This window comes from Cnephaeus nilssonii, assembly GCF_951640355.1.
Source record: "Cnephaeus nilssonii genome assembly, chromosome: 18".
NCBI lineage: Eukaryota > Metazoa > Chordata > Mammalia > Chiroptera > Vespertilionidae > Cnephaeus > Cnephaeus nilssonii.
This window is the reverse complement of record NC_137089.1, coordinates 11076098-11096650: the sequence shown is the minus strand read 5'-3', so window position 1 is coordinate 11096650 and position 20553 is coordinate 11076098. Positions and strand designations below refer to the sequence as shown.

General features: G+C 36.8%; 1 protein-coding gene across 3 annotated transcripts in view; it reads right to left on the bottom strand.

Annotated features, from left to right (window-relative positions):
- Nucleotides 1–20553, bottom strand: part of MTDH (metadherin) — a 53520-nt gene that overhangs the window by 9778 nt on the left and 23189 nt on the right. Inside the window, exons 6-9 of one of the 3 annotated variants that reach the window (XM_079795849.1) lie at nucleotides 18856–19092; nucleotides 16134–16223; nucleotides 13448–13546; nucleotides 5165–5289 (exon numbers count right to left, since the gene is read on the bottom strand). In XM_079795849.1, the coding sequence (XP_079651975.1) occupies nucleotides 5165–5289; nucleotides 13448–13546; nucleotides 16134–16223; nucleotides 18856–19092 (551 nt within the window). The remainder of the gene's footprint in view (nucleotides 1–5164; nucleotides 5290–13447; nucleotides 13547–16133; nucleotides 16224–18855; nucleotides 19093–20553) is intronic. The other 2 variants (XM_079795850.1, XM_079795851.1) reach the window with 2 other exon arrangements.

Below are 20553 nucleotides of genomic sequence, written 5' to 3'. Positions count from 1 at the left end.
TTAAGAGTTTAAATGTAGAACTATTTGTATTAAAATTGAATTTGACCCTGTAAAGAGGATGGCAAACTACAGAGTGGGAGAAAATATTTGCAAACCATATATCCACCAAGGACTTGTACCTGGATTATATAAAGAACACTACAAATTCAATAGTAAAAAAACCCAAGCAGTCTAAATAGAAAATGTGCAAAGATCTGAACAGACATTTCATGAAAGAAGACAGATAGATGGCAAAAAAGCACATGGAAAGATGTGCAATATTATTAGCCATTAGGAAAATGCAGACTAAAAATTTAACATGAGTTATCACCACACACCTATCAGAATGGTTAAAATAAAAAACAGTGGTCCTGGCCAGGTAGCTCAATTGGTGAGAGCATCATCCCAATATACCAAAGTTGCTGATTTGATACCTGGCCAGGACACATACAAGAAGCAGCCAATGCATGCATAAATAAGTGGAACAACAAATTGATGTTTCTCTCTTTTTCTCTAAAATCAATTACAAAAAATTAAAGAAAAAAAAAATAGTGACAACAACCAAGTGCTTGCAAGGATGCAGAGAAATTAGATCGCTCATGCATTCCCAGTGGAAATATAAAGTGATACGGCCACTCTGGAAAACAAGCAGTTTCTTAAAATATTAAATATGAACCTACTACCCAGGGATTGTACTCCTAGGCATTTATTCCAGAGAAATGAAAACTTATATTTGCATAAAAACTAGTACATGAATGTATACAGCAGCTTTATTCATAGCAGCCCCCAAATGTCCTTTACAAGGAGAATGATTAAATATAGGCATACCTCAGATATAATGCAGGTTCGGTTCCCGACCACCAATATTAAGCAAGTATTGCAATAAAGTGAGTTGTAATCTTTTTGCTGGTGGAGGGTCTTGCCTTCAATTTGTAAATAAATGAAACATTTGTGAAGTGCAATAAAGCGAAGTGCAATAATATGAGGTATGCCTGTAAACTGAGTAGAGCATGGACTACTACTCAAAAGTAAAAAGAAGCAACTAATGATACATACAATGATTTGGAAGAATCTTTAGAGTAGTGGTTGTCAACTGGTGGTCCGTGAGGTCCAGAAGGTTGGCGACCGCTGCTTTAGAGATTATGCTCAGTGAAAAACCAGTACCAAAAGGTTATCCTATATAATAAAAGCCTAATAGGCAAATTGTTCGTTCGACCAGGGGGTGGGGCCAGCTGGCCAACCATGGGAAGGGAGGTCCCGACCAGCAGCCAGCAGCCAGCAGCCGCTAGGGACCCTACCTGTGCACGAATTTTGTGCACTGGGCCTCTAGTCCTACATAATAAAATGGTAATATGTAAATTACCATCACTCCGCTACGCCCACGATTGGGCCAGCAGGAGGCGCAGGGGGCGGGACTCAGGGTGGCCGGGGTAGCTGATTGGGCCAGCAGGACGCTGAGCTCGCGGCGCCAGTGGCTGTGTTATGGCTGCACCGGAGGCTTTCGGAAGGCCTGGTGCACCGGCGGACAGCCAGCCCGCTGGTGCACCAGGTGCATGATTAAATCATGCACTGGGCCTCTAGTATACTATATAATTCTTTACATAGAACATTCTTGAAATGACAAAATTATAGAGATAATGAACAGTTTACTTCCTGGTTGGCTAGGGAGTTAAAAAGGGGGTGGAGATAGGAAGGAAGAGAAGATGGTATGAAAAAGAGCAACCTGAGGGATCCTTGAAGTGACAGAAATGTTCTGTATCTTGACTACATCAATGCCAAGACCTGGTTGTGATACTGTCCTATAGTTTCCAAAATATTACCAATGAGGGACACTGGGTAAAGGGTACAGGGGATCGCTCTGTATTATTTCTTACAAGTAAATGTGACTTTCTAATCATCTCAAAATAAAAGGCTTAATTAAAAAATTAAATCTGAGAAAGTCACTGAAAATAACATTCTGCATAAAAACAGTGAATTAGGACTGTTAAATTAGTATTATTAGTACTGATGATATCTCTTCACACATCACATATAGTAGTTGAATTATCTATAGAAAAGTGTCTTTTGTTTATTTTGCACAGGTGACAGCCAAGATCCCTAGACTATTCTTAGAGAAAGAGATGATATGGATACCTGCTATTTCTCTGTTCAGCACCATAGTCATTAGGATGATTTTAGAGGTCTCATGAATCACCAAATAGTTTACAAAATTATTATCAGAGAGAAAAACAAACAAAACGCTGTACCACTTAGCTTTAGCTAACTGTTAACTCATCCATAAAAGAAAGGTAGTTCTGCATGGCAAAACACTATTTTTGTTCATGGGAAAAAGGAGGACATCAACTCCATACCGTCTTTTAACTCAAATATTCTGAAAAACTGAAAATTCCTTTTATCTCCTTTCTCAATCCCATTCCCACATTACTCCCTAGAGGTAACCATTATCATGAACTTCTTTTATATCCATCTAACCAATTTTTCTATAAATTTATGTGTCTCCCCACACAAAATGTGCACAAATGGTATCATTATTGTTATCTTTCTGAAACTTGCTCATCATCATATGTATCTTTTTAAAAATATATTTTTAGATATTTTATATATACATGTGTATATATATGAGATTTTAGTAATACTGATATAATTTAGCTTTAATTCATTTAAAAAATCTGTCTAATATGCCATTGTACAAACAGATCATATTTTATTTATCCATTCCCCAACTAATAGGCATTTAGATGGCTTCCCATTTTTGCTTAGAAATGTAAAGATGATCTCTGAATCTACTCAGATAAAGAACTGCTATGATATGTGACAGTCTTCACTCTATTCAGTGTTTTCACTGTTAAATTCTGATGAACAGGCATGGGAAGTTCCAGTTAAGAGAAACAGACTTTTACTTGTACATTCACTAAACATTCAATAAGTATCAGAATGATTACTGTGTGCTAAGATACTATATACTAAGAAGCTTTTTAAAAAACGTAGTATTTATATTTTTTTGAGCAGTTTTAGGTTCACAGCAAAATTGAGCAGAAGGTAAAGATTTCCATATACTCCCTGCCCCCCCCCCCCACACACAGACTCTCCCCATCCCCCATTATCAACATTCCTTCAGAGTGGCACATTTGTAACAACCAATGAATCTACAGTGACGCACCACTATCACTCAAAGTCCATAGCCAACATCAAGGCTCACTCTTGGTGTTGCACATTCTATGGGTTTGGACAAATGTATAGTGACATGGATCCACCATTCTAGTATCATACAGAGTTTCATTGCCTGAAGTACCCTCTGTGCTCTGCCCATTTGTCCCCTTTTCCTCCAGCTCTTGGCAACTGTAGCAAGCTTTTGTAGTACCAATCTAAAATTCGTTATCCCCCCGCCCCCCGCCCCAGACTTTGATTTTACTGGTAACTGTCCCCTCTACATTTATTTACACCCTTAGTAGCAAATCTCATTAAGGACCTCTCCGTTTCTCTGGTCCCTGAAGATGAGAGGTACTACATATCCAATTAAAGGCTAACCCACAATCCACTTGTGCCTAAGGTTCCCCAAACTCTATTGCTAGGATCTTATTCTATTAGTAAAATCACTCATATATATTTAATTTTACTTAAGATTCTTTGCCTCTTTGCCTACAGATATGTTAAAGCAGGAGTAGGCAAACTACGAATTTAGCCCAATGCCAGTTTTTGTAAATAAAGTTCACTTCTGTATTGCCTATGGCTACTTTTGCACTATTGTGTGGCTCTTTATTAAAAAATCTGGCGATCCTGCATTAAAATCTCTTCTATAGCCCGGCCAGAGTGGTTCAGTGGTTGAGTACTGACCTATGAATCAAAAGGTCATGGTTCAATTCTTGGTCAGGGCACATGCCCAGGTTTTGGGCTCGGTCCCCAGTGTGGGGTGTGTAAGAGGCAGCTGATCAATGATTTTCTCTTTTTTTAAAAAATATTTTATTGATTTTTTACAGAGAGGAAGGGAGAGGGATAGAGAGTTAGAAACATCGATAAGAGAGAAACACCTATCAGCTGCCTCCCGCACACTCCCCAGTGGGTATGTGCCTGCAACCAAAGTACATGCCCCTGACCGGAATCGAACCTGGGACCCTTGAGTCTGCAGGCCAACACTCTATCCACTGAGCCAAACCGGCCAGGGCTGATTCTCTCTCTCCCTCTCCCTTCCTCTCTAAAAGAAAAGAACTGAACTGATAGCTCAAGGTGTGGATTGGTTCAATTATGTGAATCTTACAGTTATCATAAATGATGACAGGGCTAGAGGTGGAGAGAAAATTATTTTATATATGTATCTTTTAAAAAATATATTTTTAGATATTTTATATATACATGTGTGTATATATATATATATATTTTTTCTTTCACTTATTTATTCCTTTTTCTGAATGCCAAGCATGTTGCTTGAGCTACAGAAACAAGATCTTCATGGACCCTTTCTTTAAGGAATGTAGCCTAGAAGGGGGAAGACAGACATGTAAATAATTGATCCTGTTACTAGCTGGTTCCACAGCTGTGTACTATTTTACCTCTCCACTAAGCATGTTACTTAATTTCCCTGCCTTGGTGCCTTTTTCATGATGTTCTCAGTCTTGTCTGTTGCTATGAAGCCTTCCTTAATCCTATACTGGACACCAATTTACTTTTTTCTAAAACACATTAAGAGTTGGTAGGCTGCTGAAACCGGTTTGGCTCAGTGGATAGAGCGTCGGCCTGCGGACTGGAGGGTCCCAGGTTCGATTCCGGTCAAGGGCATGTACCTTGGTTGCGGGCGCATCCCCAGTAGGGGGTGTGCAGGAGGCAGCTGGTCGATGTTTCTCATCGACGTTTCTAGCTCTCTATCCCTCTCCCTTTCTCCCTGTAAAAATCAATAAAATATATTAAAAAAAAAAAAAAGAGTTGGTAGGCTATTTTAATAATTCTGATAAGTAGATAGGAAGTGTTGTTTGTTTTCCTATCAATGTCTAACAGTGCTTTCCATATAAAGCCCTCCATAATTTGTGGGGCAAAAAACACCAGTGATATGGAGAAGATAATTGAAGTAAATACGATCATAATGTCTCCCTGAAGCAATCTGGATATACTTATAATACAGACTGTATCCCCTAATAATTCTAATGTAGTTGGGTGTAAAGAAATAAACATACCCGCCAATCCCTTTACTCACTTTTTGATCATCAGGAATTGGCTCCTGGGACTTTAGAAGTGATGCTCTTTCTTCATCTACCCAATTCCCCCACTCTTCTGCTGGTGCATTCCAATCAGAGCTGGGATCAGCAGAAGACAGACCATCTAAAATTTAACATTGTGAATTAGGTATCTATCATTTCTGCCAAAAACTAAAATCCCTTATGTAACACTAAGCGGTAATTTTAACTATTATTTCTTCTCCCAAGCACATTTTAAAAGCTAGAAAAAACCCCGAGTAACAGGATGGTAAAAAAACACACCTTTGCCCAACTTCTACTGGGCACATCATATGGCTATTTAAGTGGAATTTCTAAGGAACTCCAGAAAACTTATGAATTAACTATTTAATTCTACTCTTCTTACCTCCTTTGTTATCAGTGTCCTGAATTTGCTGTTTAGGTCTAACCTAGTAAAATCTGGTCATTTCTTTGTCCTGATTATTACAACATTTTTGTAGTTGATTATATTTCTAGAATACAGAATTAGTCAATCTTTAAACAGTATACCAAAATTATACTCCCTACCTGTCATTTTCCCCTATACTCCCTCCCCACCTTATGAGCTTTTCAAGATTAGGTTCTTCTTTAAATTGACTAAGTCATTACAGAATACTTAACCTCTTCTTTTCCCCTCCTTTTAATAATTGTACCTTTATTCCAAAATATGGGTCACTTTTTGGGCTTCTATCACCCTATTGTCATGAATAACATTTTACTCTAGACTTCAAAATTCCTTCCTTTCACCCTAGGAGGCACTGGCTTATTCTAAAAGGGAAAAACATTCTTTGGCTTTACCCTGATTAAGCAACTAATTCTCAAAGTTAATCCTTCCCTCCTCTTCCAGGATATCCTACAGGTTTGCATATATACTTTTGTAACAACAACTTGTAGTCAGATTTCATTTACACTGGTTTAAGATAACAAAAGTTAGACTTTATTTCTAAATAGTCAATGAGTTTAGAATTCTAATATAGTACTGCTTTATTGAAAAAATCCACTCTTCCCCCACTAATACCAAATGCTGCTTTCATTAAACACTAAATTCTTTCATATACATTTCAGTCCGTTATTAGAATTTTTATTCTATTCCACTGATCTATTCCTGGGATAGTGCCATCTATAATAATAAAAGCGTAATATGATAATTAGATGGCCGAAGAGCAGAACGACCTTCCGGATGAAGCCGGGGCTGCGAGGGCTGAGCCCCTTTGCACGAATTTCATGTATCGGGCCTCTAATATACATAATATAACTGTGCAATATATTTTAGTATCCAGGAAAACAAATCTGTCAGCATTACTCTCATTTTCTTTCTATTCTTATTTTTCCATGTGAACTCTGTAACAGTGTTTTTGTTTAAAGGGGAGGTATTATGACACATCTTCATGAAGGCTTTAAAATCTGTATTTTGAAAGAATATAGTGCTTTCCATATAAAAAATCTCACAGGAAAAAAAATCATAGACATAACTGTCTGTACAGTATGATCCCAAATTTACAGGAGGAAGATATACAAGAAAATAATATATAACAGATATATCTTAACAGTGGAATTACAGGAATTTCATCTTATTAAGCACTTACTATGTACTAGAACTTGAGCTAGGTAGGTACCAGAGATACAAAGATCAGTATGACATAATCCTGCCCACCCCCATGACGCTCAGTCTATCTACTCAGGGATGGAGATAGGTAAATACAACAGCAGAGTGATAAGATTCTGTCACACAGGGTGTAGAGAGGGAGAAGAGGGGCTAAACCAGGAGAGGATGAGGAGAGACTAAAAGTGAAAGCAAGAGAGAGTCTAATGGAGGTAAAACATGTAACAAGTGATTACAAGTGTGAAACGTGTTATAAAAAAGGAAGTCCCTTCCTATATTTTGAAATTTATTAACATAACTTGGGCCATTATTACATAGCATTAACAGAGAGGGTAAGAAGGACCTTTTACAGCCCTGACCAGGTAGCTCAGTTGGTTAGAGTGTCGTTCATACACCAAAAGTTTGCAGGTGTAGGGCAAATAGCTAGGTTGTGGATTCCATCCCTGATTGGGGCAAATATGGGAGACAGCCAATCTATCTGTCTCTCCCCCTCGGGTGAGGATTAAAAAAAAACCCCAAAATAAAAAAACTATCTTATAGTCAAACTAGAGGCCCGGTGCACGCATTCATGCACGGGTGGGGTTCCTTGGCCTGGCTGGTGATCGGGGCTGTCTCGCCCAGTCCCACTTGGGGCAGATCAGGGCCAGCCAGCCTGGGGGAGGGACCGCAGGAGGTTGGCTGTGGGAGTGCACGGACCTCTGGGGGCAGCTCCTGCATTGAGTGTCTGCCCCTTGGTGGTCAGTGCGCATTATAGCGACTGGTTGACTGGTCGTTCGGTCTACTGGTCATAATGGTCACTTAGGCTTTTATATATATAAATAGATAGATGGTTCTACATATCTACATGGGAATATTGCTCTAACACTTAATAACTATGTCATTTTTGTTAAATTTCTTAACTGTAATGAACTACATACTAACTTCATAGGACTGCTGAGAGGATTATATGAGATACATGTAAAGAAGTTCATAACAATGCAGTAAGTGGTCAATAAATGGTAGCTATTGTTTTTACAACAGAAAGCCAGTTTTCAAGCTATAAGGCATATACAATTAAGAATTTACTTTTCGCTCTAGCTAGTTTGGCTCAGTGGATAGAGTGTTGGCCTGTGGACTGAAGGGTCCCGAGTTTGATTCCAGTCAAGGGCACATGCCCGGGTTGTGGGCTGGATCCCCGGTAGGGGGTGTGCAGGAGGCAGCAGATCAATGATTCTCTTTCATCATTGTTGTTTCTCTCTCTCTCTCCCTCTCCCTTCCTCTCTGAAATCAATAACAATATATTTAATAAAAAAAATAATTTACTTTTCGTCCAGCCAGTGTGGCTCAGTGGTTGAGTGTTGACCTATGAACCAGGAGGTCACAGTTCGATTCCCAGTTAGGGCACATGCCCAGATTGTTGCCTCAATTCCATGTGGGGCATGCAAGAGGCAGCCAATTAATGATTCTCATCATTGATGTTTCTGTCTCTCTTTCCCTCTCTGAAATCAATAAAAATATATTTAAAGAAAAAAGATTTTTCATAATCCTGGTAAATCTCTCAATAAGACATACTTGGTATGTCTCAATGTAGAAATCATTTTTACAAGTATAAAAGGTCTAGTAGATGTCTAGAACCAATTGCTCATTTTACACCAAGCATTCATTAACAATACTACTGGTTAGGAGATTTGAATGCCAAAGCTGTCATTGGTTTTGCTTAAACATGACAAGTGAGAAACCCAGATTTGGAAAATTACTGTCTATAAGCCAGATCTCTAAGGTCTCTTACCAGAAAATTTATTTTCTTTTAAGAAAACAAGTTTAGGCAAGTGAATGGGGAATATACTAACATATAAACTATTCTCTTAATAAATATGGTATGTGGGTGTGGGGGATTAAAATCTAGTGAAGTACTTAGTGAAAATATATTTTTTAGCCCAGCTGGTGTGGCTCAGTAGTTGAGTGTCGACCTATGAACCAGGTGGTCATGCTTCGATTCTTGGTCAGGGCACATCCCCGGTTGTGGGCTTGACCCCCAGTGTAGGGCTTGCAAGAGGCAGCCAATCAATAATTCTCACTCATCATTGATGTTTTTATCCCTCTCTCCCTCTCCCTTCCTCTCTGAAATAAATAAAAATATATTTTTAAAAATTATATATTTTAAAGGCTTAAATCGCCATAAAGTTTGGAGAGTAACTGTACTATGGTTTAACTTCCATAAGAACATTAACAGAAGCATAATTTCTATTGGCTTCCCAAAACTTTATTGGTGCCCAGCTGGTGTGGTTCAGTGGTTGAACATTGACCCATAAACTAGGAGGTCACGGTTCGATTCCTGTTTAGGGTACATGCCAGGGTTTCAGGCTCAATCCCCAGTGGGGGGTTTTCAGGAGATGACCAATCGATGATTCTCTCTTATCACTGATGTTTCTATCTCTCTCTCCCCCTTCCTCTCTCTCTAATAGCAATAAAAACGTATTAAAAAAAAACTTTATTGCCCTAACTGGTTTGGCTCAGCAGATAGAGCATCGGCCTTCGGACTCAAGGGTCCCAGGTTCGATTCCAGTCAAGGACATGTACCCTGGTTGCAGGCACATACCCAGTGGGGAATGTGCGGGAGGCAGCTGATCAATGTTTCTCTCTCGTCGATGTTTCTAACTCTTTATCCCTCTCCCTTCCTCTCTCTCTAATAGCAATAAAGACATATTAAAAAAAACTTTATTGGTGATGTTTATTGATCTCAGGTTTTTTTTAAATTAACTAGGTCAAATGAAACTATTTTAAAACAACAGATCAATAATCTAAACCTAAACACTGTCACGAGGAGACTTCTCAACACTTAATTCTTAAGATTCATGGGCCTAATCTGCTAACTTCTTAGACATAGTTTCCTTAAAACTACATAGTACAGCTTCATTCATAATATAGGTCGCTCCATCTATCTATAATAATAAAAGCGTAATATGCTAATTAGACTGGACATCCTTCCAGATGACCTCCTGAACAAAGCTGGGCTGTGAGGGAAGCCTGGGTCCTGGGTGCCTGCTGGCAGCTGGAGGGAAGCCGGAGTCCTGGGTGCCAGAGGGAAGCTGGTGCCGGCAGCCGGGGGAAGGAAGGCCTACTCTTGCATGAATTTTGTGTATCAGGCCTCTAGTTTATAAATAATTTCCTATTTTTCAAAATTCCCCAATTAGTTTTCCATCATCTTTTCTTTTTTTTTGTTTGTTAATCCTCACCAGAGAATATTTTTTCCATTGATTTTTAGGGAGGGAGGGAAAAGGAGGAAGGGAGGGAGAGAGAGAGAAAATATCCATGTAAGAGAGACCCATTGATTGGTTGCCTCCTGCTACCAAGGTCTGGGATCAAACCTGCAACCCAAGTATGTGCTCCTGACCGGGAATCAAACCTGTGACCCTTCAGTCTGAGGGCCAACACTCTAACCACTGAACAATACTGACCAGGGATACCAATATCTTTTCAAAGAACCGTACTAGCTGTCTTCAAAATGGTAAGCAATGTGTGTCTCCATTTAACGTGCTTGTGGAGTTAAACATCTCACAGCTAATCTCTATTTTATTTCAGCAAGAAAATGGCTGTTAGCTGTTTCTTACCAGAATTTAATTCATTAACTTTAATAAAACACAACAATTACATTAGAAAGACATTCTCCAGTTTTTAAACACACCATACTAATTAATTAACCCCGAAGAAAAGACTAATTTTGCCCCTAGAAGACATCAACAACAGCACAGAAGCACATACTCAATATTTACTAGAATATTAGAACACAGGGCAGTGTTCTAAGTGTATTATAATGTTCTAATATGTATTATATTATTTAAGCCTCTCAACAACTCTGCCGGGGGAGGGAGAAAGGGAGGGAGAACTACTATTTTTACAGATGATGAAACTGAGGCATAGAGCCATGTCTTAGGGCAAAGACAAAGATTTAAGCCCACATAGTCCTCAAGGCTCATGGTCTCAACCCCTTCATTATGCTGTGCCAACAAAAACAAAGTTCTATTCAAAATCTCACTTTTTATAGGGGTTATGATGATGATTTTTAAAAATATATATATTCTGTTGATTTTTTCCAGAGAGGAAGGAAGAGGGATATCGAGTTAGAAACATAGATCAGCTGCCTCCTGCACACCCCCTACTGGGGATGTGCCCGCAACCAAGGCACATGCCCTTGACTGAAATCGAACCTGGGACCCTTTAGTCCATAGGCCGATGCTCTATCCGCTGAGCCAAACCAGTTAGGGCGATGATGATGCTTTTTTATGGCCAAGATAACTGATAGATTAACATCTACCCTTAAAATATAAGATGCTATACTGTAGCATCTTAACCTTATATTCAAGTGCCTGGGTAGAATCAATGCCTTTTTGTCAGATAATGTTGTCTATGCCTCAAATCAGACAGTCAATATATATAGATTTAATTGATTTTTAGAGAGAGAGGAAGGGAGAGGGGTAGAGATAGAAACATTGTGGACTGGCTGCCTCCTGCATGCCCCCTACTGGGGATCAAGCCCGAAACATAGGCATGTGACCTCTTGGCTTATGGGTTGACACTCAACCACTGACCCACACCAGATGGCAAAGAGTCAATAAATTAATCATATTACACTGTTAAATGTAAAGCTAGTGTATGTGTATGTGTGTACACACTTTGTAGATTAGTAATCTCAAATATTATTCATGCCCTCTACAAATTTAGAATAAGTAAATTCACCGAGTACCAAATTAGCCACATTAAAGATGACAACACACAAAATAAAATTCACATAGGAAATGAGGTTAAAGAGAAACTTTGGACTTAAAAGACTGCCAATACAGCATAACAAGTTTGAGAAATATGGTATTCCTGATACTTACTACTTTAAGTAGAGTCATGTGCATACATTTTTCAGTCTTATTTTAGCAGCCAATCATATTTTTCGTATTACAAGAATTGTTAAAGAGACGAAAGAGGAGCTGTTTTATCCAAGTTGAGAAGTCTAGAGTCTGGTTTGCTCAGTTTTCCTCAGCCTCATACCACAGCTGCCCAAGACATCTCCACCTCACTCCTGCTATTTTCTTACAATCACTCTATTGTTCTTTAATCACTCCTCAATTCTATTGGGCATAAACTTGATCATTCTTCCCAAAGTTTTTTTTTTTTGCTCCATTTTACAACTCAATTAATCTAGATTCCAAGATAAGTGACAAGAAAATGTCCAAGCCATATGAGGTACTACATTTTAAAATCAGGACTAGAAAGGATACACATTCTAAACCAGAAACTCCAACCCCCAGCTTCCTAATTTAGCCAGCAATTCAAGGCTTTGCACAATATGGTCCTCCCTAATCTACCTTTTCAACTTCATCTCCCTTAATCTGTAAGAACTGTGTTTCAATTAATCTATAGAGATTAATCAGTGTACACACTAATCCTTGTGCTGTGTTTCGAGCTTACCTTCACGATTACAATCATCACCAAGGCTGTACCATGTAGTGGTTAAAAGCATGAACTCTGGAGCTAGACTACGAAAGTTTGGTATCATCTCCTCCACTTAACTTGAGCTGTGTGGCCAGGGGAAGTTAGATAAATTTTCTTTGCCTCAGTTTCTTAATATGGTAAGTATGGAAAAAAACACACACCTACTTCATGGAATTGTTATAAGCATTAAATTAACAGTATTTACAAGACTTAGAGCAGTGCCTGGCCAATGTGGGTCGGTGGTTGAGCATCAGCCCATGAATCAGGAGGTCCTGGGTTCGATTCCTAGTCAGGGCACATCCCCAGGTTTCGGGCTTGGTCCCCAGTAGGGGACATGTAGAAGGAAGCCAATCAATGATTCTCTTTTTTTTCTTTAAATATGTTTTTATTGATTTCAGAGAGGAAGAAAGAAGGTGAGAGAGATAGAAACATCAATGATGAGAACCATTATCAGTTGCCTCCTCCACGCCCCCTACTGGGGGTTGAGCCCACAAACCCGGGCATGTGTCCTTGACCAGAATCGAACTCAGGACCCTTCAGTCCGCAGGCCGAAGCTCTATCCACTGAGCCAAACTGGGTAGGGCCAAAACATATTCTTTTAAAAAAATTTTAATCAAGGCAAAAATGATGGAAAATTCCAAAAATAATGTGCTGTAAAAATTCTGAGAAAGGAGTAAATTCTGAGGTTTGGAGTTAAAAAAAAATCCAATTAAAAAAAAAAGATAGTATGAGCTTTCTAACATAAAAAATATTATGTTTTTCCCTTCCTCTTTTTTTTTTTTTTTTTAAATAACTCTTGCCTTTAACCTTCTTATGCTTCTATTAGAAATTAGGCTAAACAAATGGTTTTCTACCAATAAAAAAACTTGCACGCTTCACAAATTCAAAGCCATTCTGATATATTTTAGAACATTCACTTAAAACAAAAATTGTAAAACTAGAGCAAATATAAGACAATTTCATGTTTAAATATCATCTCAATCATAAAAAATGAATTTAGTTTTAATTCTATAGGTATTCAATAATTAGTTTACAGGTAATACATTTGGTATTAGATTATATTACTATGACCTAAAAGGTTAGAAAGTAGGATTAAAATTAAAATATAAAGCATGAATTCAGGAAGCTAGAAATTCTGAAAAAGAAACAAAAATAAACAGAAAAACCCCCCAAACTGATAATTTTTAAAAGGACATACTTAACCCAGACCATTCATCATCGATATAGGGCTGATTACGGCTAACATCCCACTGATAATCAGAAGTGGTAGACTGAGAAACTGGCTCAGCAGTAGATCCTTAAATGAAAACGAATGCAATAAAATTAAAAATGGAATTTTCTAATGATGTTTCATAACAATTCTATACTTTGCATATGGAGACTTAATTTTTTAAAAATTTCTCCTAAAAGAAAAAACTCAGACATTATAAGAGTTAAGATAAAGGAAAAGTAGAATTAAGGGTAATTTTAGATTACACATGATAATCATTTGATCCAATTCACTAATAATATATTTTTCCTTAGTACCAATCCATTAGATTTTGTCTTTTATAATATAATTCTTCAAACTAGTTATCTATATATTTCAAAAAGTCAAAAAAGTTTTATTGGGGGCACGGATACAGGATGGAGGGGGGGGGGTCAATGGGGAAATCTGTAATACTTTCAACAATAAAGATAAATTTAAAAAAAGTTTTATCTCTCTTCTTAATTAAAAATGATAAAGCACAAAAGAAATCCTGGATGTTTCAGGGTAGCCTATATCCTTAGAACCCTGAAGGAGAGAACTTGAAAATGTCTGAGTTTGCTAGAACCTTTTGCCTAAGGAAATGTTAAAGAAGAGAGAGATGATTATTCTAGAGAGTTAAGGCAGTGAGAAGCCAAAGAAATAAGAGAGTTATGCTGGTGGTTTAGAGAACAAGTTAAATTCAGGTGCATTTAATGAAAAGAGAATACAGTTGACCCTTGAATGATATGAGTTTGAATGGCGTGGGTCCACTTATTCACAATTTTTTTCAGTAAAATTTTTGTAAATACTTTCTCTTCCTTATGATTTTCACAACAGTTTTCTATTCTCTAGCTTACTTTTTATTGTAAGACTACAGTATATAATATATATAAAACATACAAAATACGTGTTAACACACTGTTTATGTTTTCAGTAAGTCTTCCGGTAAACAGTTGCCTATCAGTAGTCAAGTTTTGGGGGAGTCAAGTTACATGCGTATTTTCAACTGTGCAGGGGTGTGTGTGGAGGGGTGTCAGTGTTCCTAAGTCCTGCATTGTTCAAGGGTCAGCTATATTCTAAGTGTTTTCTGTTTTTACTTTTCTTTTTTTGGGTGGGTGGAGAAGAAGTGTGGGGGGGGGGTGTCATACAGTCCTTTAGGAATCTGATAACAGCTGTGGTAGACTACTGTCCAGAACTTACACAAAATATTGCATATAGTTTTAGGGACATATAAATTCATGGTACCAGGTCAAAACACCCTGCTCTACAGCCATAAATTCATTTCAGAATACAAATGTTCTTCATCCAGGATACATATACCCCAGGCCTTCTGAATAAGAATCTCTGTATGTATCAGAATCCTTAGGTGACTCTGATATTCACTTTGGACTCAGAGCCACTGATATAAAGAATTGGTTAAGAAAAATACCTGTTAGTATAAAAGATACAATCGCTTCCTCTGATCAAAGTCTTTACTACCAAATTTTACTAGCATTCCACTAATATAACTGCTTGATATACTCAAAATAGTTATATATTTTTACGTAAATTTTAAGAGAGTAACACTATAAAATTCATATATAATTAGCACATGTACTGCTTAGAGGTGCTATAGTAACACTGTTGCTATTTTTTTAGCAGCCCATGCTACTTTCTCTGAATATATGAAGGGAATAGCATCTATGTTGTACAAAGTCACCAAATGAAGGAAGCAATTAACTTGTACCTCTGGAAATAAAATGTATTCTGAGATCAAGAATTGGCAAACTATTACCCATAGTCCAAATCCAGCCACCCCTTCTTTTGTATACCCCATGAGCTAAGAATAATATCAGATTTTTAGGTGGTTGGGGGAAAAAATCAAAAGAATAATATTTCAGAACCAGACACTCCTCTGTTTATGTATCATTTCTGGCTGCTTTCCTGTTATAATGATACAATTCAGTAGTTGCAACAGAGATAGTATGGCTCACAAAGCCTCAAACATTTACTATTGGGCTTTCTACAGAAAATGTTTGCTGACCCCTTTTCTAGACTAGCGACTCCAGACACTGTGGAATCACATAATTAGTTCACTGGGCCCATGAATTCCAACATCAATCAAGCATTACAAACTAAATATCTCCCATGTTTAAGTAATATTTGTTAGGTACTTATAGCTTCTATACGATTAATAAAAGGCATATCCATTTAAGTTATGCTGAATTTTTAGAAGTTTACTAGCAATAATATACTTTCTAATCAATATATACTCAAGTAGAGTGATTATGTGAGGGCCCATTTAAGTTCACTATAAACTTACGATGAATAAGGGAAAATAGAAACAAAATGCCAAATTACAAGTATGGCAGGAGTACACTAGTAACAGCAGAGTATCTTGATCCTGAAAGGAAGGCCTTCCATTTGTACTTGTCTGTGTGCCAAAGCACTTCCAGTTATGTTAGGCCACAGAATCTTATGTCCACTGCAAAAAGGAACTCAGTCACTTGCAGATTGAGAACTTAGGTCTTTCTTCCCCTTTTATTAAGGCCTCTGTCAGTGATATTATATATCTCTTATTATATTGATAGCAATACTTGACACTATTTTTCAAATAGCATGAGCTAAATTAAACAGAAATTTTTTGTTAACTAAATGAAAGACTGTTTTCACATACCAGGAACAGCAGAGTTAAGTGTGAGAGATGCAAAAGAAGCAGAATTCTGTTCAGAGGTATTCATTCCCCTATCCACACTAGACCAAGCAGCTGTTAAAATAAAGAACGTCACTTGGAATCTTCGATTTGCAATGAAACTTGAAAGATTTGTACAGATTTAAAACTATGGTATATTGATATAACCTTGGTATATTGATTATATAACTATGGTATATTGATTATATAACTTTGGAAATTAGAACCACTTAATATAGCAATTGCTACTATTTAGTGAATGTTTATTATGTACTGGCTCTTTACACCAACCACTTTTAATCTTTAGGGCAAACTTGCTAGCAAAGTTTCGGAGTACTTAAGTAACTTGCTGACAGCAAGAAAACATCTGAGCCAAGACCTGAACTTAGGCTGATTTCCAAAGCCTATTATGCTCTTTCTACCATTGCAAACTACTTTATTATCTACCACAATTAAGCTATGACTTTGGGCCAGGCACTGAACTTTATACTTGACATTCATTTATCAAATCCTCACAAGTACTTAAATATGAGGTTCATACAGGAGGTTAAATAAACTACCCTAATTTACATAAAAGCCAGTGGAAGAATAGGGATTCATACCAAATTGATTTATTTGAAGTAATCCATGCTTATTCCACTACACCATGCTATCTTCTCAACATTTCCAAGAGATTTCTTACTTCTATATGAATATTTTAAGGAGCATATACATCTATGATGTCAGACACTCCTGAGCAAACCTAATTTCACAGTTCTCTTTCAATAAAGGTCCTAATCCATCTACGCAGGAACTCTAATCTGCTGCTTAATTTCATCTGTAACAACATTAAGCAAATACCACCTAATTTATGTCCTAATTATGAAAATGCCACATAGCTTTTGTAAATAAGTTGCAAATAGGTCACAGTTCTTAACATTACTTGATAAAACTTGACCATTGCTTGCTTTACAGCATAGAAATTTATGCTTTCTTCACTGCTGAAATTAGCTGGGAATTTAGGGATTGTTTTTTCTTCCAAATTTTGGTATTCCTACAATTTTTGGATATTGTAGAGGGAGGAGGGGAGAGCAAGCTTAAGAACAGTATTAGTAAATGACCTAAAGTTTGCTTCTTGGAGACATTAGTCAACATGAGTCTTTCTAAGCTTAAAAGTGATGGGAAAAGCAAATAACATAGGAAGAAGGGATTTTTTTCTACTTAAACTAAAAGGAATATACTAACAAAAATTATCTGGCAAGCACAACAGAAAAAAATATCTTGGATGCACAGAAATTACAACTTAATAAAAAACACCACTAAGAAGCAAAGAACATGAATAGAAAATCATGAAAGAAATAGACATGATCAAGAAAGTTGTGAAAATATGTAATACTTTTAACAATAAAGATTTAATCAAAAAAAGTTGTGAGCCGAAGCCGGTTTGGCTCAGTGGATAGAGAGTCGGCCTGTGGACTCGAGGGTCCCAGGTTCGATTCCGGTCAAGGGCATGTGCCTTGGTTGCGGGCACATCCCCAGTGGGGGTTGTGCAGGAGGCGGCTGATCGATGTTTCTCTCTCGTCGATGTTTCTGGCTCTCTGTCCCTCTCTCTTCCTCTCTGTGAGGAATCAATAAAAATATATTTAAAAAAAAAAAAGTTGTGAAAAATATTCAGCCTCATTATTAATTTAAAAAAATTAACCAAAAACAATATATGTTCTTTTTGCTTATCAATTAGGAAAGATTTTTAGAAATAAGAATACCCAACCTTAGTCAGCATATGACAAATGGCACTCATACTGGTACTGATATATAAATTAGAACTCTCTTAGAAAATACATTGATATATGTCATGTAGCATTATAAACATTCATATTATTCCCTTTAATATAATATCACTCCCAAGAATCTATCCTAAAGAAATAATCCCAAAACAAATATATTCAATGCAATGCTATTTATAATGATTAAAAAAATAGAAAAATTTTTCTCTAATAACGTGAAAGTAGTAACTTATGCTATGCTTATACAATGTATTATAGGGCCATTATATAAAAATACTTACAAAATGGAAAATGTTTATGTAATAATGTTAAGTGGGAGGTGGGAACATAAAAATGCCTATCTGATTTGGATTATGTAAAAGAAAAATTGTACACGGGGGGAGGGGGCAGGGGGAGGCCATAAAATACACAAAAACACAGTGGTTGGCATTGGGTGGTGTAGTAACATTGAGTTTTTTCTTCTCTTTCTGCAGTTTTCCATATTAAACATGCATTTCTTTTCATAATACACCCACCCACCCCTGAAATTAAGTTGCTTTTAATTTGATGGCTCTCAACAGAAAAAAGCTCAACTACTGATCTTTGTCTTTAAAATCCAGGGGAAAAATTAGTTACAAAGAGGCATTAAACTATTGAAATTAATAAAAAAGACTGGTCACACATTACACTTATTACATCACTAAAAATATAATTATACCAGTTAGCTACATGGGTAATCAAAATGTGATAAAGTATGTGAAAGCACTAGTCAAGAGCAAATAATAAATGCTATTATTTATTTAGTTTGCTCCATAAGAAGGACCTGAGATGAGTTAATTATTGCTATTATTTCTGTATGGAATTACTAATTTTTATACTCATGGATCTTTTTTCATTCTTGGGAAATTCACAATGTACCAGATAAACAATTTTAAATGAATTTAAAAATTTCTAACATTTCTTACCAATGCCAGAAAAAATTGAACGGTCACTCCAACTCCTTCCCCAGTCTTTTCCATTCGCATTAGCATCTCCGGTGTCTTGACCCCAAGCAGATGGCTCAGTTTTCCTCTTGCCTGCAGAAGCAGGTGAAACAGAATTCCACTTCTCCTCCCCTGCACTTATCTGTGAGGAGAGTTTTATAGACTTTTCATTCCAGCCTCCTCCATTTACAGTGAGGTTTTCATTCAATCCTGAAGAAACTTAAAGAAAGAAAATAAAGATTAAAAACTGGTACATGACTCTTTGTTAAAACTGGGATATTTTCAAATTTCTAGGATTGCTCAGCTTATATTTATCACTCATTATTTCCCTATACTGTCCTCTAAATAGCCTGAGCTTAAAAGAAAAAAATAATTTAAAAAGTGACATGACCAACATAAATGACTTTTAATTTAAAAACTAAGGGGAGGTTTGGCCTTAATATATATTCACTAATGTTTTCAACAGCAGAATGACTTGTTCAAAGGAAATGCAACAGAACAAAAAAGGAAAACAACAACATAGCCTGTATACTCAGAATACTTACCCACTAAAAATATAAAGACTTCGTCTCAGTTACAGGTTCTTTACTTAAATATTTGCATATATACCATGTATAAAGCAGTAATTCTAAAATCATTAAAATCAACTGAAAATTTTCTTTCCTTTTTTTTCATGCATGAAAGATGTTTACTGCAACATTGTTTATAATATTAGAAATGAAAAGTAACCTCACATTACATCTAGCCTGCTTCTAGACCTTTTTGTTATGTGAAAATTTTCTTAAAAGTAGACACTGGAGCCCTAACTGGTTTGGCTCAGTAAATAGAACGTCGGCCTGAGGACTGAAGGGTCCCAGGTTTGATTCCAGTCAAGGGCACATGCCCAGGTGGCAGCCAATCAATGACTTTCTTTCATCATTGATGCTTCTATTTCTACCTCTTTCTCCCTCTCCCTTCCTCTCTGAAATCAATAAAAATATATATATTTTTTAAAAAGTAGACACTGGAGCCTCAGCCCAGACGGATTAAAATCAGAATCTCCAGATGTCAGTATGTATGTACATATGTGTTTGTATACAGTTACATGTGCTTATGTGTCTGTATGTATATATAAATGCACATAGGGGTGTGTGTGTGTGTGTGTGTGTGTGTGTGTGTGCGCGCGCGCGCGCGCGTATACAAGTCCATGTTCCTTTTTATATACATGATTGCTATTTTTCTAAGCTCCCTAGATGATTTTAATGTGTAGTCAGGACTCAGAACCATGGGAAAGAAGAAAGCTGACAAGTGTTAAGAACAGCCTAAAATGAGAAGGTGCCTTTTCATTTCTGAATTTAAGTTGTACTACAACACTTTAGTTTTTAAGTAAGGTATATCACCAATTTAATTCAATATTTATCATAAACAAGTAAATAAAGTATGTTTTCTATTTGTGAAGCACTGTATAATTTAGACTATACTTATTGTGAAATACTTGATGGTGTTAAGGAAGCAGTTTCAAAGGTTATAGGTATTAAGGATTTTTTCGTAATAAAGAGTGGAAAAGCCTTTATATGCCTATATTAAACACAAGTCCAAGAAAATCCTTCTTTTCTCCACTGGCTTAAATGAGGCAAGCAAGAATCAAAACTGCATATAAACTATTATTAAAAGAATGTTTTCACATATGGAGGAGAGGGG